Here is a 26,562-nt window from a genome sequence, read left to right as displayed (position 1 = left end):
GATGGTGGAAATCTGAAATAAAAACAGGAAATGCTGGAGACGCTCAGCAGGTCTGACAGCATCTGTGAAAGAGAGAAGCATGGGTTAATGTTTCAGGACAATGAAAAGTCACAGGTCTGGATTCTCTCTTTCACAGACGCTGTCAGACCTGTTGAATATTTCCAGCATTGGGATTAAAAATATTCAGCATGTTTCATAATGTTGACAGGCAGTGCAGATAGCAACATTCTGTCTTTATGAATTGGAACGGTAATTGATACCTGATTGGCTGCCACAAAGTATCTATTTCATGTATTCTTGACGCAGAACGTGGCGGCGGCCCCGCCCCCTCTCCGCTCTGATAGGCCGATAAGTGGCGAGGGGCCGGTGTGTATGGTTGAAACCCTTGCCAATCAATTGACCCTTGTCAATCCGCGCCAGCGAATACGAAAGTAAAGGAGGTGGTGTTGTGGAGTGGTGGCTTTATGTTGATTTATTTTAAGGCCTTTTTGTTTGTAAATCACTGACAGGAGGGAAGATTTGACTTTGTGCTGAAGATTTTCCATTGTTTGCAGAGGTAGAATAAAGCTTTTATGTTTGCGTTGCGGTTTAAGAGCTGCGATTTTTAAAAAAAAGTGGTTTAAGAAGGATTGGCCTATTGCAGTGCTCTGTATAAACACAGGGCTCTGGCTGAATACTGTGCTATATGCGCAAAGCAGCCTGCCTTCACATCATCCCATATATATTTTGCTTAAAAGATTTGTAATCCAGGGTAAATGTCAAATCTAGGGGGGTGGTGGGGCGGAATGGAGATGGTGGAGGCTTAGAGTGACTCACCAGCAGCAGCCTTGTTTTGGGGCCTGATCTGTCAGTAAGAGCCAACGGGAGATTTTGTTTTTTTGGGGGGGGTGCAGGGTGTTGCGAGAGAACTGGAATGACAAAAAGCACATAAAGCTTTCATCATTACTCCCAACCGCGAAATGTAGTCGCTTTTTAATCACGAGTAAAGGGGCTGGACCGACATTACACTCGAGTCTGTAATCTGCATCAAATCCAGAGTCCAGGTCCCTTGGGTCAAAGATGCAAATCTTAGAACATATTATTCAGAGTTCCTTATTGGCGCCCTCCTCCCTTAAAAATGTATTTAAACACGCTAAACGGACATCGTCTATAAACAGCTTTTAATTCCGAATATCCAAGGAAACCTCTATTAGCTAGTGATGTGTTCATGCTGACCTCGAAAGTAAACCCTTTCACAGACTCCAAGAATTTTGTGTGTAGGTATTTGAATAGCAAAATAACACTGCGTGTTGAAAGAGTCAGTGTCCGCAGAATGCCCCCACGCTCTGCCAAAACACTTGCTGGAGGATGGGCTCTGCAGTCTGTGCAACAAATCTGCATGCGAAGAGTGTTTTCATCCTTGTTCATAATATATTTAGGAAGCATTTCATTTCTGAAAGTGTTAAGTTTGAACTGCTCTTATTTAATTTCCCCCAGCCAGAGGTGTAGCAAAGTTTTTATTTTCTTTTAAGATCTTTTCCTGGGGCATTGGAAAGTGAAAAAGTGGTCAATGTACTGTACTTCCAGGAGAAGACATGAGACCATCTTCCCGAAACTTGTCGGTCTTCCAGTGCAAAGAATTGTCCCCGACCGAGTGTTGCAGACTGGCACATGCCAAGGTCCCGGACTACATGCTGAGGGACGCACTAAAGCTTGGGGCAGCCGCCGCAAAGGTGCAATGGGGAAAGCTCGCTGTCTAAGACCTCTCTGCCATAGTGCATCAAGGGGCTGGGAATTGTATAGACCCTTCGGGCTGTATGACTCACAAGGGATGTATGCAGTGAATTCTACATGTATCATAATTGTATTGAAGCACCTCAGAGTGCAACATAATCTATGCCGCTAACTCAAATACCATTGGACTGCCTGTCTGTAATGACTATATTGAAACGTCTGTAATGTTCATTGATTGTATTGAAGCACCTCATAATCTATGTGGAAAAGTTGAATATGATTGCACTTTTTGTGATGGCCATTTTAAAATGTTTTGCAATGTCCTTTCAGATATTTTATCAATATAGTATATTTTACCAAAAAAAATAGGAGTACGTGCTGAGAGATGTTATTTAAACGTCACAGGTCATTTAAAAAGAAAAGTTGGAACTTGTTTATAAAATCATACAGGAGCTCTTTTAAAACTAAGAGCTTGTGATGTGCACAGCAACAAGAATTTGCTATGCTTCATGGTGTATGTGGTGATACAGTTTGACGTTCTCTTCGTTTAAATAGCTTGTTATTCTAACAAATAAGATAACACTTGGTTTTCTTTTCCTTCCATAGCATGTTGTTCTGGCGGAATTGGTACAGTTCCCAGTATCTGGGGGGAAGACCTGCATCCCAGTTTTCTGATGGCAGTTTCCTTTTTGCTCCGGATCCGGAAGAGTCGCTATCCCAAATGATAAATCGTACATTAACAGATGATGCTGCAGCACCAGATGAGGATCTGGATTCTGTTTTATTTGGAAACCTACGTGGGAATGTGGTTGGGATGCGTTATTACACTGGAGTGGTAAGACTTGCCTCTCCTAACGCAGTGTACTATTAACTTTCTGTACTTAAGTTAAATTTTTAGTTTGTCTTGTATGAAGAGTGCAATAACCAATTGACGTATCAATTCAAGTGTAGAGATTAAATGACAAAGCTTTATGTAGCACCTTTAACATAATGAAATGTTCCAAGACGCACCACAGAAACCTTTTAAATGTTTAAACACTGAGCCACATAAGGCAATACTGGGGTAGATAACCAAAAATTCGGTCAGAGCAGTAGGTTTTAAGGACTGTCTTAAAGGACAAAAGAGAGGGACAGTGGTGGAGAGGCGTAGGGAGAAAAATACAGAACTTGGAGCCCAGGCAACGGAAGGCAAAGCAACCAGTGGTGGGACAATTAAAATCAGGGTTGCTCAGTAGTTCAGAATTAAATGAGTGCAGATATCTGAGGGTTGTGGGGCTGCAGGAGATTGTAGAGATAGGGAGGGGTCAGGCCATGGAGGGGCTTGAAAACAAGGGTGACGGTTTTTTTTAAATGGAGACGTTGCTTGACTGGGAGCCAGTTTAGGTCAGCGAGCACCGAAATGATGGGATAGGGACTTGGTGATAGTGTGGATATGTGGCCGACATCTTATCTCGAGGTGTAATGCCCACCAAGATTGAGAACGGCCTGTTTTAGTCTTAGACATTTGGCAGGGAGAAGGATGGAACCAATGGCAAGGGTGCAGGTGGCGACTAAAGACAATGGCTTCGGTCTTCCCAATATTTAACTGGAGTACATGCAGGTATAGAAATTGCTTATTACGAAGAGCCTTCCAGACAAATTGAAGGTATTGTGTATTCGAAAAAGTAAATTGCCTCAATGATGCAATGTAAAATCTGCAGTTTATTGTTTTGAATAACTTCATGGATCTGATTGCAACTTTGCATTACCTTTCGGACGAGGGTCTCCATTTTTGTTTGTCTCCATTTTTTAAGGGCTTCTCTGATCTGTAGATCAAGTGCATTTATTTGCCTTGGGTCCCTATCCATGAATACCTTTGCCTAATAAGAAATCTTTTCACCTCAGTCTTAAAATTCTACCCATGTTCCTTTGATTTCTACTACTCTTTGTTTGTGTGTGTGAGTGGTTGGGGGTGGTGGTGGTGGTGGTGGAGGACATGGTGGGAGTGCGGGGTGGAAGAAAAGTGTTTCCTCATTTCACTGGCTTGCCAAAGGCTCAGCTCTAATTTTTACTGTAGTCACTTGTTCTTGAACTCCCTTCCCAAAGGAATGGCTTCGCTATATCTACTCTTACCAAATTGCTTTATCATTTTAAACACCTCAGTAAGCTCCCACAAAACTTTCTAAACTCATGGAGAGACAGATCAGGTTTACATAACCTGCCCCTCTAATTTAACTCATTGAGCCTGGTATCATTCTGGTTAATCTGTGCTGTTTCACCTCCCAGGCCAATGTATTCTTCTTGAGATGAAGTGCCCAAAACAGAACGCATTACTCCAGATCGGGTCTGAAGAAGCCTCAGTACAACTGAAGCACCATTTCCTTTTTACGTTTGAATTCTAATCGCCTTTCAGTAAAGACTGACATTTTTCCTTTTGATTTTTTTTTGTATTTGTGTTCATCGAATGAATAAGTTAAAAGAATTGTTCAGGCGTTTGCTGTCTTTTTGTGCAAAGAACCTCATAGACACCAGTATATCTGATAACCCATCATTTGTGTAAATCAAATGAAGTGGCCTAGATTTGAATGCTGTGACCCATGTAAATGGGTTATGGCTACTCATTAAAATAGGTTGATTGGAAAAATCTAGGCTGATGAGTTCTATTTAAAAACAATTAAGGAAAATGTATCCTCTACATTGCACCATAATACTTTTTGGTCTTGCAGACCACATTATTAAATGTTCTCGCGTTTTGTTGATTTTCCTCTCTGAAGCATAAAGACATTGGCAGAACCAATTTGTCCTGCATCAGTGATAGCCCAGGAATAAATTGTAACTGATGTGGTGTGGCTTTGAAGTTTTATTATCTACTTACTACTTTTTGCTATTGTAGTTTTTGTTCCCTTCATTCCCTTGAACTCATTATTTAAAATGGCAGTTCCCATTGCTCCCTTCCTTCTCCCTCTTTCCTATAAAAAATGCCCATTGGAATAAAACTGCTCTGTGCGATATTACCAAAAAATACATGTTCCAAAATTCATCAATCTTGTTATTTTAAAGCAAGGGTTAATGTAGAACCATAGAATGATACAGCACAGAGGGAGGCTATTTGGCCCACTATGCTTATGCTGACTCTTTAGTAGAGCTGTTCAATTAACCCCGCTCCTGTTCTCTTTCCCTATAGCCCTGTAAAAAAAAACTAAAAAATCTTTCATTCCCTTGAAAGTTGCTATTGAATCTACATCCACCACCCTTGCAGGCAATGCATTCAAGATCACAACTCACCAAGTATATTTAAAATGAATTTTTTTCTATTACTTCTGGTACTTTTGCCGGGAGCTGGAGTGATTCAGTGGGCAACTCTCCTGCCTCTGAGCCTGAAGGTCCCGGTTCAAATCCCACTCCAGGACTTGTTGGCTATGAAAGAGCTCAGCCATTGGTGTAGGCAAGCCAGTGTGTATCAGTGCCGGTCACTAGCCTAGGTAAATAGGGGGAGTTAGCGGCAGGAAGGGCATCTGGCTGTAAAACCACCAAATCCAAAAATGATGGTTAACATGAAGGTGATCAGCCAGGATTGTGGTGGTCCCATGTAACATGGAAAAAGCCAAAAGAGGAACCAACCTCTGGCGCTTTTGCCATCACCTTCAATAGGTGTCCTCTGGTTATTGATACTTCTGCTACTGGGAGCAATTCCTCGTTATTTACTCTATCTGAACCATTCATGCTTTTAAGTTCCTTTATCAAATGCCCTCTGATCTCCCCTGCTCTGAGGTGAACTATCTCAGTTTCTGTGGTTTCTCCACATAACTGATCCTCTCACCTCGATACCATTCGAGCAAAGCTGTTCTTCGTCCTCTCCAAGGCCTTGGCATCCTTGCAAAAGTGAGTTGCTCAGGATTGAGTACAGTACTCCAGCTGAGGCCTAACCAGTGATTTATAAAGGTTTAACACACTTTCCTTGCTTTTGAACTCTGTGGCTCTATTGATAAAGTCAAGGATCCCATATGCTTTTTAACAGCCTTCTTAACGTGTCCTGACATATTTCGAAGATTTGTGTACATATAGCCCAAGTGTCTCTGTTCCTGAACCCCCTTTACAAATTGTATAATTCAGTGTAAATTGCCTCTCTTCATTCTTCCTACTAAAATGTATTGCTTTACACATCTGTGTTAAATTTCATCTGCCATGAGTTTGCCCATTCACCAGTCTGACTGGGTCCCCCAGAAGTCTGTTACTACCTATCTCATTGTCTATTACATTTCCAAGTTCTTCAAATATGAGATAGACAAAAATTACATTATTTCATGGACAATACTTGTGAATATTTATCAGCTTCATTTTGCCCTGATTGTAACATAGATTCTGAATCTGCTAAAACATGAAGTGTTTTTTTTAATGGAGAAGAAGAGGGAGATTATTTTTCCAGAATGACCAGTGTTTCTATGTGAGATGGAAATTCAAATGTTCTCTCGCACTATCTCATGGGGGAGCTCTAGCCTGGAGTCCGGGACTTTTTGATAGGAAGTTCACAATGTCATGTGATGTATATGATAAGTTTAAATTTGTTTTAATACAGTAATTAATGATAGGAATTTGCTTAGAAAAGATAAGTAACCATTAAATTGACCAGCATTGTGAAAGTGGAGAAGTGTTCTGATGCATTAGAGTACATTAACCAATGGATAAAGTACTCTTCCACTTTGAACAATATTGATATTCAGATTTGATTGTTTCAGTTTTCCCCTGTGACTTTAATTCTTTCTTCGATGTGCCGCTCAGACATATGTTCCCTGCTTTCAAGCTTGAACAGATAGCTGAGCTTTTTCAAAGACTTCAAAGGTTTTAATACATTCAGCTCTGGAGGCTTTGTTTACACAGCTAGGCAATGGAATCCTATTATGAATGCTTGGCTGAGTTCAAACCCCACAAATGGATTCAGCTCATCAGAGGTTATTGACACAGCTCCTAAGGGGGCATTGAGGTTATTTAACTTGATAGTTTTATGATCATTTAAAAGGATTTTTATTGAAGTGGTTTATGAATTACTTTGTTTGTTTTAACAGTTTAATGAGCATCCCAAAGATGTCCCAATGCTCTTATATGATTTAAGAGTTCTATAGGTAGTGGATACTGGGTGAGTGGGCATGAGTGGTGAAGAGGTATGAGGGGTGGGTGAGTGGGCATGGGGGGGGGGTGAGTGGGTATGGGGGGGTAGGAAAGTTAGTTTCTAGGGGGCGTCACACTCAGCTACCAACATGGGCTGGTGTCCCAGGGAACCAACCCAGGCCGCCGCCTTGGCAGGCGACAGCCCCAGTTCCAGCCCATCCCCGCCACCCAGCAATGAAAATAGCATATGGGGTAGGCAATGTCGGGCAGGAATCGGGGTCATGACTTTGGGAAATGGCCTGACTTGTGATTCCTGCCTCAAAATCTGGGCCTGGGTGTCTGGCTGTGCTACAAGTACTAGAAAGGTTACAGATTTGGTCCCAACTATGTGTTGAGTTAGCTTGGCCAAACAGCTGAGGTGCTGCATTGCTTTTCTGGGCAGAAGAAAAAAAATCATGCTCTGCTGCTAATCTTTAACCACGTACTGTGGCTAGAAAATCCATACCCATGATCATTGGGTGAGAACCGGATTGGATTTGCCTGTAATGCTACTGTGATCGGGTAGCCTCCAGCCATCCACTGACCAGCATTTGATATGAAAAATGACAACTTTAGCAATATATGAAACCATACCTGTTAAGATTTTGCTCCTTTAGGAGCTAGAATCAAAGAGGAGAAAATTGAGATGAAAAAAGATTTATTTATCAGAATAAAATCCGGAGCCTAATTGCTGCCTTCTCTTGCTATGCTCTGGCACCTATGGCACAAGTGTGGATGAGCATTGTGCTCAAATTCTAGATAGTTGCAATGACACAGAAGGAGGCCTTTCAGCCCATTGAGTCCATGCCGACTCTCTGTAGAGCAATCTAGTCAGTCCCATTCCCCACTCTATCCTCATAGCCCTGCAAGTTTATTCCCTTCATGTGTCCATCTAACTTCCTTTTGGAATCATCAATTGAGACACACAAATTGGTCAGGAAAAACAACAGACCTGAGGATTTGGAGCATAAAAACTGACTGTAAAAGTTTCTATAGGTATATGGAGAGAATAAGATTGGTGAAGACAAATGTAGGTCTCTTACAGTCAGAAACAGGGGAATTTATAATGGGGAACAAAGAAATGGCTGACCAACTAAATACATACTTTGGTTCTGTCTTCACAAAGGAGGACACAAATAACATACCAGAAATGTTGGGCAACACAGGGTTTAGTGAGAGGGAGGAGCTGAAAGAAATCAGTTTTAGTAGGGAAATGGTGTTGGAGAAATTGATGGGATTGAAGGCCAATAGATCCCCAGGGCCTGATAATCTACATCCCAGAGTACTTAAGGAAGTGGCCCTAGAAATAGTGGATGCATTGGTGGTCATCTTCCAAGATTCTATAGACTCTGAAACTCCCTACAGATTGGAGGGTAGCTAATGTAACCCCACTATTTAAAAAGGGAGGTAGAGAGAAAACAGGGAATTATAGACCAGTCAGCCTGATGTCGGTAGTGGGGAAAATTCTAGGGTCCATTATAAAAGATTTAATAGCTGAACACTTGGAAAACAGTGGCAGAATCGGACAGAGTCAGCATGGATTTACGAAAGGGAAATCATGCTTGACAAATCTACTGGAATTTTTCGAGGATGTAAGTAGTAGAGTTGATGAGGGGAAGCGGTGGATGTGGTTTATCTGGACTTTCAGAAGGCTTTCGACAAAATCCCACATGAGAGATTAGCATGTAAAATTAAAACGCATGGGATTGGGGGTAGTGTATTGAGGTGGTTAGAAAACTGGTTGGCAGACAGGAAACAAAGAGTAGAAATAAATGGGTCTTTTCCCGAATGGCAGGCAGTGACTAGGGTACCGCAGGGATTGGTGCTGGGTCCCCAGCTATTCACAATATATATTAATGATTTAGATGAGGGAACTAAATGTAATATCTCCAAATTTGCAGATGACACAAAGCTGGGTGGGAGGGTGAGCTGTGAGGAGGATGCAGAGATGCTTCAGTGTGATTTGGACAAGCTGAGTGAGTGGGCAAATACATGGCAGATACAGTAAAATGTGGATAAATGTGAGGTTACCCACTTTGGTCGCCAAAACAGGAAGGCAGATTATTATCTGAATGGCTGTAAATTGAGAGAGGGAAATGTGCAACGAGACTTGGGTGTCCTCGTACACCAGTCGCTGAAGGTAAGCATGCAGGTGCAGCAGGCGGTAAAGAAGGCAAGTGATATGTTGGCCTTCAAAGCAGGAGGATTCGAGTACAGGAACAGGGATGTCTTGCTGCAATTATACAGGGCCTTGGTGAGACCACACCTGGGATATTCTGTGCAGTTTTGGTCTCCTTATCTGAGGAAGGATGTTCTTGCTATAGAGGGAGTGCAGCGAAGGTTTACCAGACTGATTCCTGGGATGGCGGGACTGACATATGAGGAGAGATTGAGTCGGTTAGGATTATATTCACTGGAGTTCAGAAGAATGAGGGGGGATCTAATAGAAACCTATAAAATTCTAACAGGACTAGACAGGGTAGATGCAGGAAGGATGTTCCCAATGGTGGGGGAGTCCAGAACCAGGGGTCACAGTCTGAGGATACGGGGTAGACCATTTAGTACTGAGATGAGGAGAAATTTCTTCACTCAGAGAGTGGTGAGCCTGTGAAAATCGCTACCACAGAAAGTAGTTGAGGCCGAAACATTGCATGTTTTCAAGAAGGAGTGAGATATAGCTCTTGGGTCAAAAGGGATCAAAGGAAAAAGCGGGAGCTGGCTATTGAGTTGGATGATCATAATGAATGGTGGAGCAGACTCAAAGGGCCGAATGGCCTACTCCTATTTTCTATGTTTCTATGTCTTTGCTTCTACCACCCTCGTAGTCAGCAAGTTCCAAGTCATTACCACTCGCTGTGTAAGAAAAAGTTCTTCCTCATGACACCACCCCCCCACCCGCATCTCTTGCCCAAATTCTTATATCTATGTCCCCTAGCCCTAGTACCCTAGATATTGTTGTCCATTAATTAGATTCTAAGTACGTAAAAAAGACACTGAACATATGGGTAAATTATGTCCAAGTTTTCAATTTGACTAGTTAAGATAAACAGCTGAGCATATGGTTAATCTTGATCTATGGGCAAATTATGTCCAATATTGTGAGTTTATTAAGGATTTATTAATTTGAGATTGGCTTTATAATGTTTTTAAGCACTACTAATTGTCCAGTGCTGCCAACAAGAGCTGTTCTTGCAAAACTGCTTGTTTGCTGGTGGAAATCTCCTCTTCAGGGTGTCCATGCATGTACGAGCAGAAGCATAGTCTCATGAAATTCTTGTGCTGGAGATATAACAACGTAGAATTCCTGATTAATATGGAGATGCCATTTCAGTAACATTTTTCTTTTAAAACTTGTGCTAGGTGAGCAATAATGAAATGGTTGCACTTCAACGAGATCCAAACAACCCCTACGACAGAAATGCAGTCCAAGTAAATAATGTGAATGGTATTCAGGTGGGACATATCAAACGGGAGCTGGCAGCACCCTTGGCCTTCATCTTGGATAATAGACTCGCCAGAGTTGAAGGGTAAGTAAACATGTTCAGTTCTGAGCCACAGAACACCAAGGGACATTGTTCAGAGCGGACGTTTTGCGAATTCTAGTAGCACTTTGGAAAAAGTGTTTAACTTTGTATGAAGATGGAAATGTTAATATAAATTCTATTGCTGTATCAAATCTGTGAAAGAAAGCATTTTGCCTTGTGTTGCCTGATTTGAGATTCAGAAATATTAAGTGCAGACCAAAAATAAAAATACCTGGAAAAACTCAGCAGGTCTGATAGCATCTGCGGAGAGGAGCACAGTTAATGTTTCAAGTCCGTATGACTCTTCAACAGAACTAAGGAAAAATAGAAGAGAGGTGAAGTATAAGCTGGTTTAAGGGTGGGGGGGTGGGACAAGTAGAGTTGGATAGAGGGCCAGTGATAGGTAGAGGCAAAGAAGAGATTGCCAAAGATGTCATAGACAAAAGGACAAAGAGGTGTTGACGGTGGTGATATTAAGTGCAGACAGTTGCCAAAGTAAATGTTTGTACTGTTGTGGTGCTCAGTACATTGGTACAACAACGCGTTGTACCATGAGTGATTAGCCATTGGCATGCATGGGACATGCAGTCACAGGCTGGATGTAAAGAAAGCATCCTTTTCCCCATATTGTCAGTTTGATTCGGTTGGTATCACTTTTGCTTTTGATTCAGAAGGATGTGGGTTCAGGACTTGGAACATCTAACCTAGGCTGACCCTCGGGTTCAGAACTGAGAAGGTGCTGCACTGTTGCACTTGGCGCCCTTTTGGATGAAATCTTAAACCTGTCTGACTTTTTGGACGGACATTAAAGATCCTATTTGAAGAGCATTCTGTTCCCCCAGAGTATGACTAACATTCCCCTCTCAATTAACAAGACTAAAAATAAAGTAACTGGTCTTTGACCCTATTCTTGTTTATGGAAACTTTCTGGATGCAAACTGTCAACCATGACAGCAGTGCCTTACCTAACAGCAGTGACTGCACTTCAAAAGTAAATCTTTGCTTGTGAAGTGCCTATGAGGGACATGCTAAGGTCCTAAATAAGTGTAAGCTCTTTCTTTACTCCACACCAAAAGCTTGCCAGATTTTCCTGTGTGCTGTGTGTAATGAAATCATAAACCTGATAAAGTTTGCAAATTTATTACAATGAGCGCACTAGAGGAGATCATCCATCAACACGTTTTACGCATCGCTCTGCAGCCACAGCTGTGAAGTTGGCCAACAGACTTGTCACCTTCCACAGTGGCCTAACTGAATAAAGCTGCTAATTCTGTGCTGCGCCATTAATGGTGCCCATGATGTGTCATTGTCGGGATAATTTACTTTTGTGAAACAACTGGTGAGTTATAAGGGTCGGAAGAAAACGAGCGTGAAGGTTGCATGGAGAAAATAAGACTGAATTGTGGACCTGGCGGTTGGGGTGCCTGGGGTTATGGTGAAAATGACCTTCGGTGGCAGTGTGTAAAAAAAAAAGTAGAGCGGGATTTTTCAGCCCCACCCACCACCGGGATCGTCCGGTCCTGCCGAAAGTCGATGGACTTTTGGCTGGGCCGCTGATTCTCCCACGGCGGGTCCGGCACGATGGGGCCGGAAAACCCCCGCCGTGACAACTAGTCGCCAGGGATTAACTCTGTTTAACTCTCTGCCTGATTTTCTTTTAGACTGAAGGTTATTGGGGGTATAGGTGGGAATGTGGAGTTGAGGTTACAATCAGATCAGCCATGATCTTATTGAATGTAGGCTTGATGGGTCGAGTGGCCTATTTCTGCTCCTAATTTGTGCGTTCGTATGAAGTGAATCTAAAAGAAATTTGGCTGGTGTGTAAAACAGGCTATCGACCTGTTATCACCATTTCCAAATTGGTATAGTTTAGAGATCGGCAGTAAATAGATCCAGGTGCTTCTTTGGGAGTGTTTCCATCTCAATATTGGCAGTCGCTTCATGTACAGAGCAGTAGCATTTCCACTTTGACGTACCATCAGCTATTGCTGCAGAAAATTGCTGTAGTTGGTGGAGGGGAAGGGGGAGGGGGGTGGGGGTCAACTTAAACTGTCAGAGTTCACCCCAGAGGAGACAAAAAAAAATTGCAAAACCCATAAAAGTGACTAAAGGTGGTTTGATATGGGGAAGATGAGTACTGCCAGGCACTTGCCTTTTTTCAAGTTTATCTAGTTTACAGACTTCTGTGGTGACACTTTGATAAATAACATCTTGTATGTAGAATGACTTGGGACTCGTCATGGCCTAATTACATTAATGTTCTCAGTCAGCGCGCACTTGAGCTTTTATGCTGCAGTGCCAGTTTTCGGAGAGGAAGAGATACCTGTCTCCTAGTAGCTGCTTCATATGGTGCTGACGCCCCCTTCCCGCCAGGTGCCTGGCCAGAAGTGAAGCCAGCAGTTTCTTAGACCTGCGAAGACAGTGATGTGACCCAGTGTGCCAGCTGTTTTGTGTTTCTAATTGGCAAGAAAGCCACAAGGTTGCTGTCAGCTACTGTTTTATTAACCATAAAAGGATCTGTGCAATTTCAGTGCTGTTGGGGTGGCGTAGTGGGCAGAGGGAGAAATGCCTGTGAATCATTGCAGTTGTGGAGAACTGTGTTTTTTTTCCTAATAGGGTCGTTCCTTATGGTGCTAACAACGTCTTCACCATGCCTGTGCAGCTTTCATTTTGGGGAAAAGAGGAAAACCGTGACACTGTTCTGGAAAGGTTGAGGAGACATGGGTTTAAGCTGGCACCTCCCACAAAAGGTAAATACCGGTTGACTGAATCAGACAACCACTTTTTAAAAAAAAAGTAGCCTGACTGTTTTGGGACTCTTCAACATAGGCTCTTGCATTCCACGGTCTTGATACCTTAAAGTATAGCCAGCCAGAGAGTCTTCAGTATGGGGTAAGGGGTCACCACCCAAGTCTTGGTCAAAACACTGGCATCATGGCTTAGATGGGACTATAGTTCATGGCCCCCTTCCTGAAAACTCTCTGCTCAGCTATGCTCGCCACCACCTGCCATGGTGGAGTGGCTCTTTTCAGCAAGTCTCATCTTGGGTATCCTTTCATACTGCTGGCACCTTCTCCTTCTGAGCACTACATCTTGTTACACGCCATCTTCATTTCTTTAAGATCATGTGTTTGTGTTTGCCTCAAACTCCATTCAGAACTTTCTCAGCTTTGTGCCCTCTGCTCTCCCAACTGTGGTTTACCAAGAAAGAGAGACTTGCATTTCTCTAGTGGCTTTCAGGGCACCCAAAACACTTTACCGCCAATTAAGTATTTTTGAAACGCACCCACTATTTCTTTATTCATTCATGAGATGTGGGCGTTGCTGGCAAGGCCAGCATTTGTTGCCCATCCCTAATCCTTGAACTGACCTTGCTAGGTCATTTTCAGACGGCAGTCAAGAGTCAACAACATTGCTGTAGGTCTGGGGCCACATGTAGGCCAGACCAGGTAAGGATGGCAGATTTCCTTCCCTAAAGCACATTAGTGAACCAGGTGGGCTTTTTTGACAATCGATGAAAGTTTGATGGTCCCCATCTCTGGGGCTAGCTTTATATTCCAGATTTATTAACTGAATTCAAATTCCACCAGCTGCTGTGGTGGGATTTGAACTCATGCCCCCAAAGCATTAGCGTGGGTCTTTGGATAACTAGTCCAGCAACATTACCACTGCACCACCATAATGTAGGAAATGTGGTGGCCAATTTACCCATTGTAAGTTTCTCGAAGCAACAATTAAATAAGTGACCAGATAATATATTTTTATTGGTTGAGGGATAAACAATAGCCATAATACCGGGAGAACTTACCTCCACCTCTTGGAAAAGTGCTGTGGGATCTTTATTTCCACCCAAGAGGACAGATTGGGCCTCAGTTTAATATCTTAACCAAAAGACTGCACCTCAGGCAATGTATTGCTCCCTCAGTACTACACTGATGTACCAGGCTAGATTATGTACTTGAGACCCTGGAATGGGCTTGAACTCACCAATCTTCTGACTCAAGTGCTTCCACTGAACCAAGGCTGTGATACTGTACATCCATCTGCTTTACCATTGGTTGGGGAAGCTTCAGTCATCTGGCCTATATTCCTAAACTCCTCCTCTATATCATTTCATCTTAAACCCCATCTCCACCTACAAAACCTTCCTTATCCACCACCTTCTGCGGTTTTGATCACTTCCCCTGAGCATACCATCTTCCCCACCCCAATCCTAGTATGGCACTCAACTGTGAAGCACTTTGTAAACCTGTATATTGTTGTCTAAATGTAAATTGCCTATCAATTGATGAACTATGGATAATACTCCATTTGGTTGATAGGAACTATTATCAACCAATATAGCAGTTTGACTGGAAGTTCTTTTTAGGTGGTGAGATTGCTGAGATGTGGTCTGGAATGGGATCTGCAAGACCTGGTCCAAGCTACAAAGCTCCTGTGCACACTGCTGTGCAGATGACAGTTGAACAGGTAAGATGTTTTGTTAAACTGCAAATCCTCGGTTGATAACAGCAATCTCCCGCACTGCTTTTCACAAACCTCCTGGCCATATCTCCATTTGGAATGAAAATATAACTCGAGGTTGAAATTTATATAGAAATTATAAGTGCCAAATACTAGTGGATCAATGCTCTAAGGTAGAACCAGAGCTTCATGGAGTCGTTCGGCTGTCATGGTTCCTAGGGCACAGGGTACCGTGACTGTATGGTTGTTCATGTGTGTTCCTGGATAGTGAATATCAGTAAGTTTGTTTTGGGTATCACAGGTGAACCCAAGCCTGATCCTGCCTTTCCTCAACACTGCATGTGAATTCTGTCAGCAGGAAATGCAGAATGGTGATCCGCAGCAGGAGGCCTGGCGTTACTTTTAACAATCTCCACTAATGGCTTGCCCCTGTTGAGTTTTCTTAACTGGGGACAATGTAGTGATCGACCAGGGACCTTCCTGGTCTCTGGCTCCGTGCTTTGCGACAGTGACTTCTTTACCCCAAGAGCCTCAGGATAAAATGGACAGGTATTAAATAAACAGATTTTGTTCTTACAGCTCAAGAATGAATTTGACAAGATATTCGAAGATCTGAAAGAACATGACAAGACTCGGGAAATGGAGCCAGCTAAGGTCAGATTCACCAGTGTCGTTTTTTAAAAACTTTTTTTGTTCATAGGATGTGGGTGTCACTGGCCGGGCCGGCATTTATTGCCCATCCCTAATTGCCCTTGAGAAGGTGATGGTGAGCTGCTGCCTTGGACTGCTGCAGTCCGTGTTGTAGGTACGCCCACAGGCCTGATAGGAAGGGAGTTCCAGGATCTAGACCCAGCAACAGTGAAGGAACAGTGATATTGTTCCAAGTCAGGATGGTGTGTGACTTGGAGGGGAAATTGCAGGTGCTGGCATTCCCATGCATCTGCTGCCCTTGTCCTTCTAAGTGGTAGAGGTTGTGGGTTTGGAAGGTGCTGCCGAAGGAGCCTTGGTGAGTTGCTGCAGTGCATCTTGTAGATGGTATATGCTGCTGCCACTGTGCATCTGTGGTGGAGGGAGTGCATGCTTAAGGTGGTGAAGGAGGTGCCAATCAAGCAGGCTGCATTGTCTTGGTTGGTGTTGAGCTTCTTGAGTTGTTGGAGCTACACTTGTTCACATGCTATTGGAGAAGGTAATGTGAATGATGAAAATACTAAGAGTGCAGGGTGCTGTGATCTCCTTTGAAGTATCCTGGGACACTTTACCACATTGAAGGCACTATATTAATGCAAGGTGTCGTTGATTTTGTGCTTTGGCCTTTAATGAAGTAAGCACGTTTAAGGAATTTAGGCTTGTGGTCTGGTACAAAATAATTGGAAGCTTTTGTTGGTGGCAGGTCAGCAGTGGGGAAATGGGTTCAGGCATGGGTGGAAGAATTAGGAGATGGTGGGGAGGTGAAGCATCAATTTGCTCTCCAAAATATTTAGAAAAGTGCTCACTTAGCTGGGAAACACTCTTGTCATTTGGAACAACAATCAATAAGTGCAGTAGAATGTGATAAGTATAGCAAGTGGGATGCAAGTCAAAGAAAGATGTGGTCAAACTGTATCATGCTCCATTTGGCAGCAATTTGTACTATGTCCAGTGTTGTGAGTGAGTCGTTCAAGCGTTGGAGGCAGTAGTAGAGAAAGGCCAGAGGGCTGACCTGAGTATTTGAGGTCTTAGTTAAAGGAAAGAGTGAAGAATTAAGCTTTTAAGACTCGACATGAGGTGATATTACGGAGATATAAGGGAATGGAAGGGGTAAAATGGGAAAATTACTTTAAAGCGTAGGATAATGGAATATGGACTCAAATTAGTTATAAGTTAAAATATCCCATGTGTCAATCACCAGTGTTTCACATTGATCATCAATGTTTCTTGAGTTCTGTTTGTTCATCAATGGTTGCAAGCAAGACTCAGGCTAGGATTTGATCTTCCTCAGCTGCCACTCTGTTGCCTAAAGTTGTCCAGTTATGTTATAGAAATCCCTCTCTTGCATAGCTGCCCAAACAGATGGCTATTGCACTGTCTTGTGCCAAAATGGCACCTATCATTCTACAAGTATAAAAAGAAAATCTTGAGAAAATGTTATATTGCACAGATTGTTCATGTAATATTGTTATCATGCTATACTGGAGGAGTTATGTTAAAATTGTACAGAACCTTGATTAAACCACACAGTACTGTGCATAGCTCTGATCTCAATATTATAGAAAGGATGTAGAGGCATTAGAGGAGGTGCAAAAAAGATTTACAATGATGCTACAGTTGAGAGCTTATACTGATCAGGAAAGACTGAACAGAGGAGGCTGTTGGGTGACCTAATAGTGAATTTGTGGTTATGGAAGTGTTTCACCAGGTAGGCATAAAGATGTTTCTACTTGTGGGAGGGATGGGTGAGTGTGAGGTCAAAATTATGGGTCATAAATATAAGCTGGTCACCAATGAAGCCAGTTGAGAATTGAGGAAAAGCTTCTTTAACCAGAAAATGGTGGGAATGTGGAATTTGCTTCCGCATGGAGTTGTTGAGATGAATAGCATAGATGCATTTAAGGGAAAGTTAGTTAAGCAAATGAGGGAGAAAGGAACAGATAGTTATGAAGAGAGGTGGGAAGAGGCTAATTGGGAGCATAAATATCAGCATGGACCAGTTGGGCCGAGTGGCCTGTTTCTTTTTCCTTTTTGCTTGAGATCGCACCATGCTGGTTGCTCATCCATCTCTATTTCCTCCTGTCAGTCACCCATTCCTCTTCCAACCCCACTGCGTTTAAGTCTCTCACCGCTGTATCTTTCTATCTGGTATTAGGCCTTCCTCCTCTTGTTCCTGGCAGTCCATCTCCATCACTCACCTCACCACATGTCATCTCGCCGCAACAGATGACCATACCATTTCAATGTCTTCTGGGCTGCTTTCTTCAGTTCTCCCACTATCTTCACCGGACCAGATCAGCCATGGTTTTATTGAGTAGTGGAACTGGCTCGAAGAGCTGAATGGCCCACTTCTGCTCCATACTCCTTTGTTCCGCTGATGTGTTGGTTCCTGTCCTTTCTTGTCACTCTACCCATCCATCTCAGCATCTGCATTTCATTAGTATTCAGTCATTGTTCCTATCTTCTTGATGTTGCCCAAGTTTCTGCACTAATTAACAAGGCCGGTCTCACGACTGTCTTTTAGATTCTTAAGTGTTATTTCTCTATCGCATAACACTCCGCTGCATTTTTTCAATTACTCCAACCAAAGTTAATCCATTGCTTAATTTCCATTTCTGTATTTCCACCTTTTGCTCCCACTGACCGCAGGTACTTAAAACTACTTACTTCCTCCAAGCCTTCACCCATAATCTTTACACCTTCACTCTGATCCTCTTCTCTAGGCTCAAACTAACAGTATGTGAATTGGGTCTTTGGTTTACTGCCTTCCAGTGCTTTTCTCCAATTCTCCAGATACTCCGCCATGTTCTCATCATCCCCACCACATACTCAGTATCAAACATCATTGACCATGGCACTTGCTGTCTCACTTGCTCAGTTACAACATCCATCAGGAAGGGAAAGCAACTCATTGCTGATTCTTGGTGTAATCCAACTTTGGCTTTGAAACTCTTACTCTCCCCCCACACTGTTTCTTACTCTTGTCTGGCACTGCTTGTATTTGAGCTATGCATGTATAATCACTTTGTCACACAAAGTGATCAATAAATGGGATGAACTCTTGGATAAATTAGTGGAGGGAAAAACCTTGGATTCATTTAAGAAGCAGCTGTATGCTGGAGCCGTTATGCACTGTGATCACCAAATGGCCTTCTTTATCTCATCCTTAATTACCCTGTGATTTAAAGTGTGTACCAGGTTACACTGTAATTGTAGACTGTAGCGCATTGCTCTAAGTGACAGACCTGCCCAGAGCAATGTTCAGAAAGCCCTTTTGTGTTCCCAGTACTGAGCTCACGTAGTAAAGGTATATCTGTGATACCAACAAAGAAGTAAGCAGAATGAGTAGGGAGGAATGGGTGGTGTAGGGTCGTGGAAGGAGAGGTGAAGATTTTTGGTAGCGGGCATGATTTTTTTCAAGCCGAATGCAAATGTCACTGCAAAGACTGAACTGGGGAAATTCAATGGTAGATCAACATATTGAATAGGTCTAAGTGTTAAGCAGGGTAGACAAGCATGACTGAAAGAATGACAGAAAAGTATTAGAGGGCATATGATGCATGCGAAATGAGCACAATGACGGACTTCTAATATATTAATATAGATAGAAAGAAGACCAAGAACAGCGATTGAACTAGCATTTATATATTGCTTACTTATCAATGACATTTTTTTGCAATGTTGGTCAAAGGATAACAGTTGACCAGAAACTCCCCTGCTCTCTTTCAGATAATACTGTGGGACCTTTTAAATCGATCTAAAAGGGTAAAATGGCCTCAGTTTAAAGTGTCATCTGAAAGACAGTACCAACAGCAGTGCCACACTCTCTAAGTAGTGCAATAAAATGTTCATTTAGATTATGGAGTAGGGCATAAATGCACAACCTTCTTATTCAGAGTTGAGAGCCAGGTCTGTCAAATCTGTGACTTTTATGTCGGTGTTTTGAGATTGAAACTGGAAATTCCGTAAGCTGGCGGGTTGCGGACTCTGGGAAGTAGATGATGCTGTTGGCGAGTTTCTGAATTTTCTCATCCAAATGTATTAGCATTGTGTATATTAAAAGAAATTGACTTTGGCAGTGCAACTGCAAGTTGCCAGTTTTTTAACAGAAGAAAAATGTTTAGATAAATTTCTGGGGAGTGTTCTAATTGTGGCATCCTGTTTTATAAAATATTCTGGAATCCTGCTTTATTATCACTAGCCTATGTTTGTTTTTCAACATGGGCATATTAGGATTGGTTTTACAGACAGCACAGGGAGCGCTGGCCAGGAATTTGAAGGTCTGTTGGGCCCAATTTCTTTTTTAAAATCCATGCGTTTAAATGTGCTGAAAACTAGACACTGAGGGTCCTATGAATCCCCAGCCAGTGCTGCCTGTGAATAACCGTGGGATAAGCCTTTGAACGGATTCAGCATCTCAAGTTGTCTGGAGTTTCATACGGTTAGCGCTGCAGATGCTTCAAATGGCTTCTGCCACCTGACCTACGGACTGATATTTTAGATTGAAATGAGTTGATTTTGTGTTAACAGGCTGTCCGTACACCCTTGCTGCCTCATCAGAAACAGGCATTGGCCTGGATGGTATTGAGGGAGAACAATGCAGATCTGCCTCCATTCTGGGAGCAGAGGAACAACATGTACTATAACTTGCTGACAAACTTTGCAGAGAAGGAGAGACCCGAAAATGTCCATGGAGGGATCTTGGCTGATGACATGGGCTTGGTAACTATCTACCTTTGTCAGTGTGACTTGGGGCCTTCGCTTTTTTAAAAACCGAGGTTCAGTTATTATTCTGTACTCAAAATATCAACAAAAGGCAGCAGACTCCTCCCCAGCTGGACAGCGAGTGAGGGGAAGGACACGCCACACCCATAGCCAGAATTGGGGAAGGAAAAGAGCAAAGATGCAACCTCTGTCCAGAAAGACTGGGGAGAGGAGTGGTGGCACCATACTGAAGGGAAAGAGATAAGAGCTCTTGTTTGTTTCTGTCAGGACGTGGTGGTTCCCTCTGTGGAATCAAGAGCACTTTCTGTATGGAAAATGAGACACATACGTATTCACCCACAGAGAACTGGAAGCATTTTGTATGAAATGAATCACAAAGGAAGTAATTGTTACAGTCTGTAGCTGAGAAGAGATCAATCTAGTGGGAAAAAAAATGTAATTGGACAACCAGCACGCAGCTACTCAACAATCTGAAATACACTGCATAGATATCAAACAGGCTGTACACAATCAGGTTCCCTTTAAGATGCTTTAATACGCAGCAATCTTAAAGGGACTGCACAGTGCAACAAACAGGCTACACATAACATAGAAAGATTAGACGAAATATTGCAGCCAACACTGTGTGAGACATAGAATTAATTGAGTGCCAAAATGCAGCCTTCAGCCTCCGAAGTTCTAATATTGTTTCTCTCACCGCCACTACAGTATGAGGCTAGTCTCCGTGATATACCTTTTGATCTGGGGGAGTTGCACTATAGCATGATCACCACTTATTGATTCACAGATTGCAGTTTACTTCTAACTGGGAGAAAAGCCTTTATTTAAAAAGTTTCCATGCCTCATTGTGAAATGACTTTTTTGCATTTTTCTAGGGAAAAACACTGTCGACTATTGCAGTCATCCTTACGAATTTTCACCAGGGGAAGCCACTTCCCACTGAAAAATATGCAGAAGTGGTGCTGGAGGAGGTATGAGTTAAAGCAGATGATCTATCATTTGAGTTTTTTTGTATTAAGTACCTTTAATGAGCACTACTGACGAGAGATTGTTACTACTTTTTAGGTGAATAGTTCACTAAATTGAGGTTTGGGCTATTAACCACCAATTTCAGGGCAACTACTCAATTTTGCAAGACAGGTTAAAAATACAAAACATGATCAGGACACAGCAAATTTAATTATATAAACGCAAAGTGATTCCAATCAAAGTTGCAAACCAAACCCACCTGACAAGATTTTATTTGCGATGAATAGCTTGGCCACTAACACTAATACTAAGCTGTGAAAGTAGCATTTATTTTTTTTTATTTGTTCATGGGATGTGGGTGTCGCTGGCCAGGCCAACATTAGTTGCCCTAGTTCAGAGGGCATTTAAGAGTCAACCACATTGCTGTGGGTCTGGAGTCAAATGTAGGCCAAACCAGGTAAGACCAGACAACATTTCCTTCCCTAAAGGGCACTAGTGAACCAGATGGCTTTGTACAACAATTAACAATGGTTTCATGGCCATCATTAGACTTTTAATTCCAGATTTTTATTGAATTCAAATTCCAACATCAACTCCCCAGAGCATTACCTTGGGTCTCTGGATTACTAGTCCAATGACAATATCACTGCGCCATTGCCTCCCCTGTAGTAAAAGAATTACAGTGCGTATTACGTACAAGATGCACTGCAGCAACTCACCAAGGCTCCTTAGACAGCACCATCCAAGCCCATGATCGCTACCACCTAGAAGGACGAGGGCAGCAGATGCATGGGAACACCACCACTTGGAAATATATCGCCATTCCTTCACTGTCGCTGGTTCAAAATCCTGGAACTCCCTCCCCAACAGCACTGTGGGTGTACCTATACCACATGGACCGCAGCGGTTTGGCTCGCCACCACCTTCTCAAGGGCAATTAGGGATGGGCAGTAAATGCTGGCCTAGTCAGCAACGTCCACATCCCATGAATGAATTTTAAAAGAGCTGGGCGAGTTTCAGTGGTATCATATATACCATGGTCGAAATAAGGAAACAAGTACCTTAATATGCCATAAAACAAAGTATTTCATTCTTGTCACGTTTTGTCTGTAAATGGGAGTATTTTCAAGTAATTTTTCAAGAAAATGTTCTTATAACCGGTTAAGCTGGTGATGTTACCAGATTTCTTTATCACTTAATATGGTTTGATAAACTTTTGCATTTGTGAAAGTGAGGAATATTTGCACTGGGAAATGGCACATTGAGTAAGCAGCAAGTAGACAATTGCGGATCAGGTCAGATATCCCATTGCTTTCCATAACTGACCTCAACTTTCACATGTGAAGACCCCTCCCTATTTGTAGCAGTGTGTGTGTGGTATTTTCTACATGGATTATCCTTTTGATCCCGTGGGATGAGTTACATTTTGCTTAACCCTGGAAGGGAGAAAGAACTTGCCTCATGAATGTGGATCAGACTAGACAATGCTCTAGGCCAATTCCAGCTCCAGTCTCCATCTCAAACGGCCTGACCAGCAGCTCCCCATTGGAAAAATCCACTGAGAGGTTAAGGCGATCTTATTTAGGGGTGAGGATAGAGGAGAGTGTTCATGATCTGAAGGTGTTGAACTCGATGTTAAGTCCGGAAGGCTGTAAAGTGCCTAATTGGAAGATGAGATGCTGTTCCTCCAGTTTGCATTTGGCTTCACTGGAACATTGCAGCAGGCCAAGGATGGACATGTGGGCATGAGAGCAGGGTGGTGTGTTGAAATGGCAAGCGACAGGAAGGTCTGGGTCATGCTTGCGGACAGACTGAAGGTGTTCCGCAAAGGGTCACCTAGTCTGCGTTTGGTCTCTCAAATGTAGAGGAGACCGCATTGGGAGCGGCGAATGCAGTAGACCAAATTGAGAGAAGTGCAAGTGAAGCGCTGCTTCACTTGCAAGGAGTGCTTGGGCCCTTGGATGGTGAGGAAGGGGCAAGTAACGGGGCAGGTGTTGCACCTTCTGCGATTGCATGAGACGGAGGAGTGGACCAGGGTGTTCCGGAGGGAATGGTCCCTACGGAATGCCGACGGGATTGGGGGGGTGATGGGAAGATATGTTTGGTGGTGGCATCATGCTGGAGTTGGCGGAAATGGCGGAGGATGATCCTTTGAATGTGGAGGCTGGTGGGGTGAAAAGTGAGGAAAAGGGGGACCCTATCATGTTTCTGGGAGGGAGAGGAAGGTGTTAGAGCAGAGGCGCGGGAAATGGGTCGGACACGGTTGAGGGCCCTATCAACCACCATGGTTGGGAAACCTTGGTGAAGGATGACATGTCAGAAGCACTGTTTTGGAAAGTGACATCATTGGAACAGATGCAACGGAGGCGAAGAAACTGAGAGAATGGGATGGAGTCCTTACAGGAAGCGGGGTGTAAGGAGTTGTAGTCGAGGTAGCTGTGGGAGTCGGGTGGGTTTGTGATGAATATTGGTGGACAGTCTATCACCAGAAATTGAGACGGAGAGGTCAAGGAAGGGATGGGAAGTGTCAGTGATGGACTATGTGAATGTGATGGGGGGGTCGAAATTGGAAGCAACATTAATAAATTTTCCCAGGTCTAGACGAGAGCATGAAGCGGCACCAAAACCTTCATTGATGTATCGGAGAAAGAGTTGTGGGAGGGGGCCTAAGTAGAACTGGAACAAGGAATGTTCCACATACCTCAAAGAGGTAGGCATAACTGGGGCCCATGCAGGTACCCATAGCCACACCTTTTATTTGGAGGAAGTGAGACGAGTTTAAGGAGAAATTGTTCAGTGAGAGAACAAGTTCAGCCAGACGGAGGAGAGTGGTGGTGGATAGGGATTGTTCGGGCCTCTGTTCAAGGAAGAAGCGGAGAGCCATCAGACCATTCTGGTGGGGGATGGAGGTGTAGAGGGATTGGACGTCCATGGTGAAGAGGAGATGGTTGGGGCCAGGGAGCTGGAAATTTGTTGATATGATGTAGGGTGTCAGAGGAATCATGGATGTAGGTGGGAAGAGACTGGACAAGGGGAAAGAGAACGGAGTCAAGATAGGAAGAAATGAGTTCCGTGGGGCAGGAACAGGCTGACACGATGAGTCTAGCGGGACGGTCCTGTTTGTGGATTTGGGGGAGGAGGTAGAAGTGGGCTGACCAAGATTGTGAGACTATGAGGTTGGAAGCTGTGGAGGGAAGATCTCCAGAGGAGATGAGGTCAGTGACAGTCCTGGAAATAATGGCTTGATGTTCGGTGGTAGGGTCATGGCACAGGGGTAGATAGGAGGAAGTGTCTGCGTGATCCTTCCTCCACCTCCCCCTGGACCATGACCCCACCACCGAACATCGAGCCATTGTTTCCAGGACTGTCACTGACCTCAACTCCTCTGGAGATCTTCCCTCTACTGCTCCCAAGCTCGGTCAGCCCACTTCTACCTCCTCCCCAATATCCACAAACAGGAATGTCCCGATAGACTGATCGTGTCAGCCTGTTCCTGCCCCACAGAACTCAATTCTTCCTATCTTGACTCCGCTCTCTCCCCTTGTCTGGTCTCTTCCCACCTACATCTGCGATTCCTCCGATGCCCTACATCATATCAACAGATTCCAGTTCCCTTACCCCAACTGCCTCTTCTTCACCGTAGACGTCCAATCCCTCTACACCTCCTTCCCCCACCAAGATGGCCTGAGGGCTCTCCGCTTCTTCCTTGAACAGAGACCTGAACAATCCCCACCACCACTGCTCTCCTCCGTCTGGCTGAACTTGTTCTCTCACTGAACCATTTCTCCTTAAACTCATCTCACTTCCTCCAAATAAAAGGTGTGGCTATCGATACCCTCATGGGCCCCAGTTATGCCTGCCTCTTGTGTGGAACATCCCTTATTCCAGTTCTAACCAGTCCCCCTCCCACAACTCTTTCTCCGGCACATCGATGACTGTTTCGTGCCGTTTCATGCTCTCGTCTAGACCTGGGAAAATTTATTAATTTTGCTTCCAATTTTGACCCCTCCATCACTTACACATAGTCCATCACTTACACATAGTCCATCACTTCCCTCCCCTTCCTTGACCTCTCTGTCTCAATTTCTGGTGATAGACTGTCCACCAATATTCATCACAAGCCCACCGACTCCCACAGCTACCTCAATTACAACTCCTCCCACCCTGCTTCCTGTAAGGACTCCATCCCATTCTCTCAGTTCCTTCGCCTCCGTGGCATCTGTTCTGATGATGCCACTTTTCAAAACAATGCTTCTAACATGTCTTCCTTCTTCCTTAACTGAGGTTTTCCACCCACGGTGGCTGACAGGGCCCTCAACCGTGTCTGATCCATCTCCTGCGCCTCCGCCCTCACACCTTCCTCTCCCTCCCAGAAACATGATTGAGTCCCCCTTGCCCTCGCTTTTCACCCCACCAGCCTCCGCATTCAAAGGATTATCCTTCACCAACTCCAGCATGATGCCACCACCAAACACATCTTCCCTTTAACCCCCCTGTCGGCGTCCCATAGGGACTGTTCCCTCTGGGACACCCTGGTCCACTCTTCCGTCACCCCCTACACCTTAACCCCCTCCCACAGCACCTTCCCATGCAATCACAGGAGGTGCAATACCTGCCCCTTTACTTCCCCCCTCCTCACCGTCCAAGGGCCCAAACACTCCTTTCAAGTTTACTGCATTGGCTGCTCCCAATGCGGTCTCCTCTCCATTGGAGAGACCAAATGCAGACTGGCTGACCGCTTTGTGGAACACCTTCGGTCTGTCCGCAAGCATGACCCAGACCTCCCTGTCGCTTGCCATTTCAACCATCCTGCTCTCTTGCCCACAGGTCCGTCCTTGGCCTGCTGCAATGTTCCAGTGAAGCTCAATGCAAACTGGAGGAACAGCACCTCATCTTCCGACTAGGCACTTTACAGCCTTCCGGACTTAACATTGAGTTCAACAACTTCAGATCATGAACTCTCTCCTCCACTCTCACCCCTTTTTGATCCCCTTATTTCAATATTTATTTTAAAATTTTTTTTCCCCCACCTATTTCTATTATTATTTAAAAAATTTATTTCTATTCATTATTTAATCCCCACCTTTTAGCCTATTTCGATCTTTTTCTCCCACACTATCCCCTGCACCCACTAGGGCCATCTGTCACTTACTCATTCTGTTTTCTACTCTTAATGTCACCATTAGCACCTTCTTTGGCCAGTATCACCACCGTCAACACTCCTTTGACCTCTTGTTTATGACATCTTTTGCAACCTCTCCTTTGCCTCCACCTATCACTGGCCTTCTATCCATCCCCACCCCACCCTTAAACGGTATATATTTCACCACATTTCTACTTCTCTTTAGCTTTGAAG

The 26,562-nt window shown here is 43.7% G+C and overlaps 1 protein-coding gene across 1 annotated transcript in view; it reads left to right on the top strand.

The window, feature by feature from the left end:
• Positions 1–413: 413 nt before the first annotated feature.
• Positions 414–26,562, top strand: part of hltf (helicase-like transcription factor) — a 68,522-nt gene continuing 42,373 nt past the window's right edge. The window contains exons 1-8 of the mRNA XM_078564248.1: positions 414–556; positions 2,320–2,548; positions 10,198–10,364; positions 12,978–13,111; positions 14,731–14,831; positions 15,405–15,479; positions 20,043–20,234; positions 21,113–21,208. Of these exons, the coding sequence (XP_078420374.1) occupies positions 2,321–2,548; positions 10,198–10,364; positions 12,978–13,111; positions 14,731–14,831; positions 15,405–15,479; positions 20,043–20,234; positions 21,113–21,208 (993 nt within the window). The 5' untranslated portion in view covers positions 414–556; position 2,320. The remainder of the gene's footprint in view (positions 557–2,319; positions 2,549–10,197; positions 10,365–12,977; positions 13,112–14,730; positions 14,832–15,404; positions 15,480–20,042; positions 20,235–21,112; positions 21,209–26,562) is intronic.

The sequence above is a fragment of the Cetorhinus maximus genome, chromosome 19 (assembly GCF_964194155.1).
Source record: "Cetorhinus maximus chromosome 19, sCetMax3.hap1.1, whole genome shotgun sequence".
Taxonomy (NCBI): domain Eukaryota; kingdom Metazoa; phylum Chordata; class Chondrichthyes; order Lamniformes; family Cetorhinidae; genus Cetorhinus; species Cetorhinus maximus.
The sequence above is the reverse complement of the archived record's forward strand: the minus strand, read 5'-3'. Positions and strand labels throughout refer to the sequence as shown.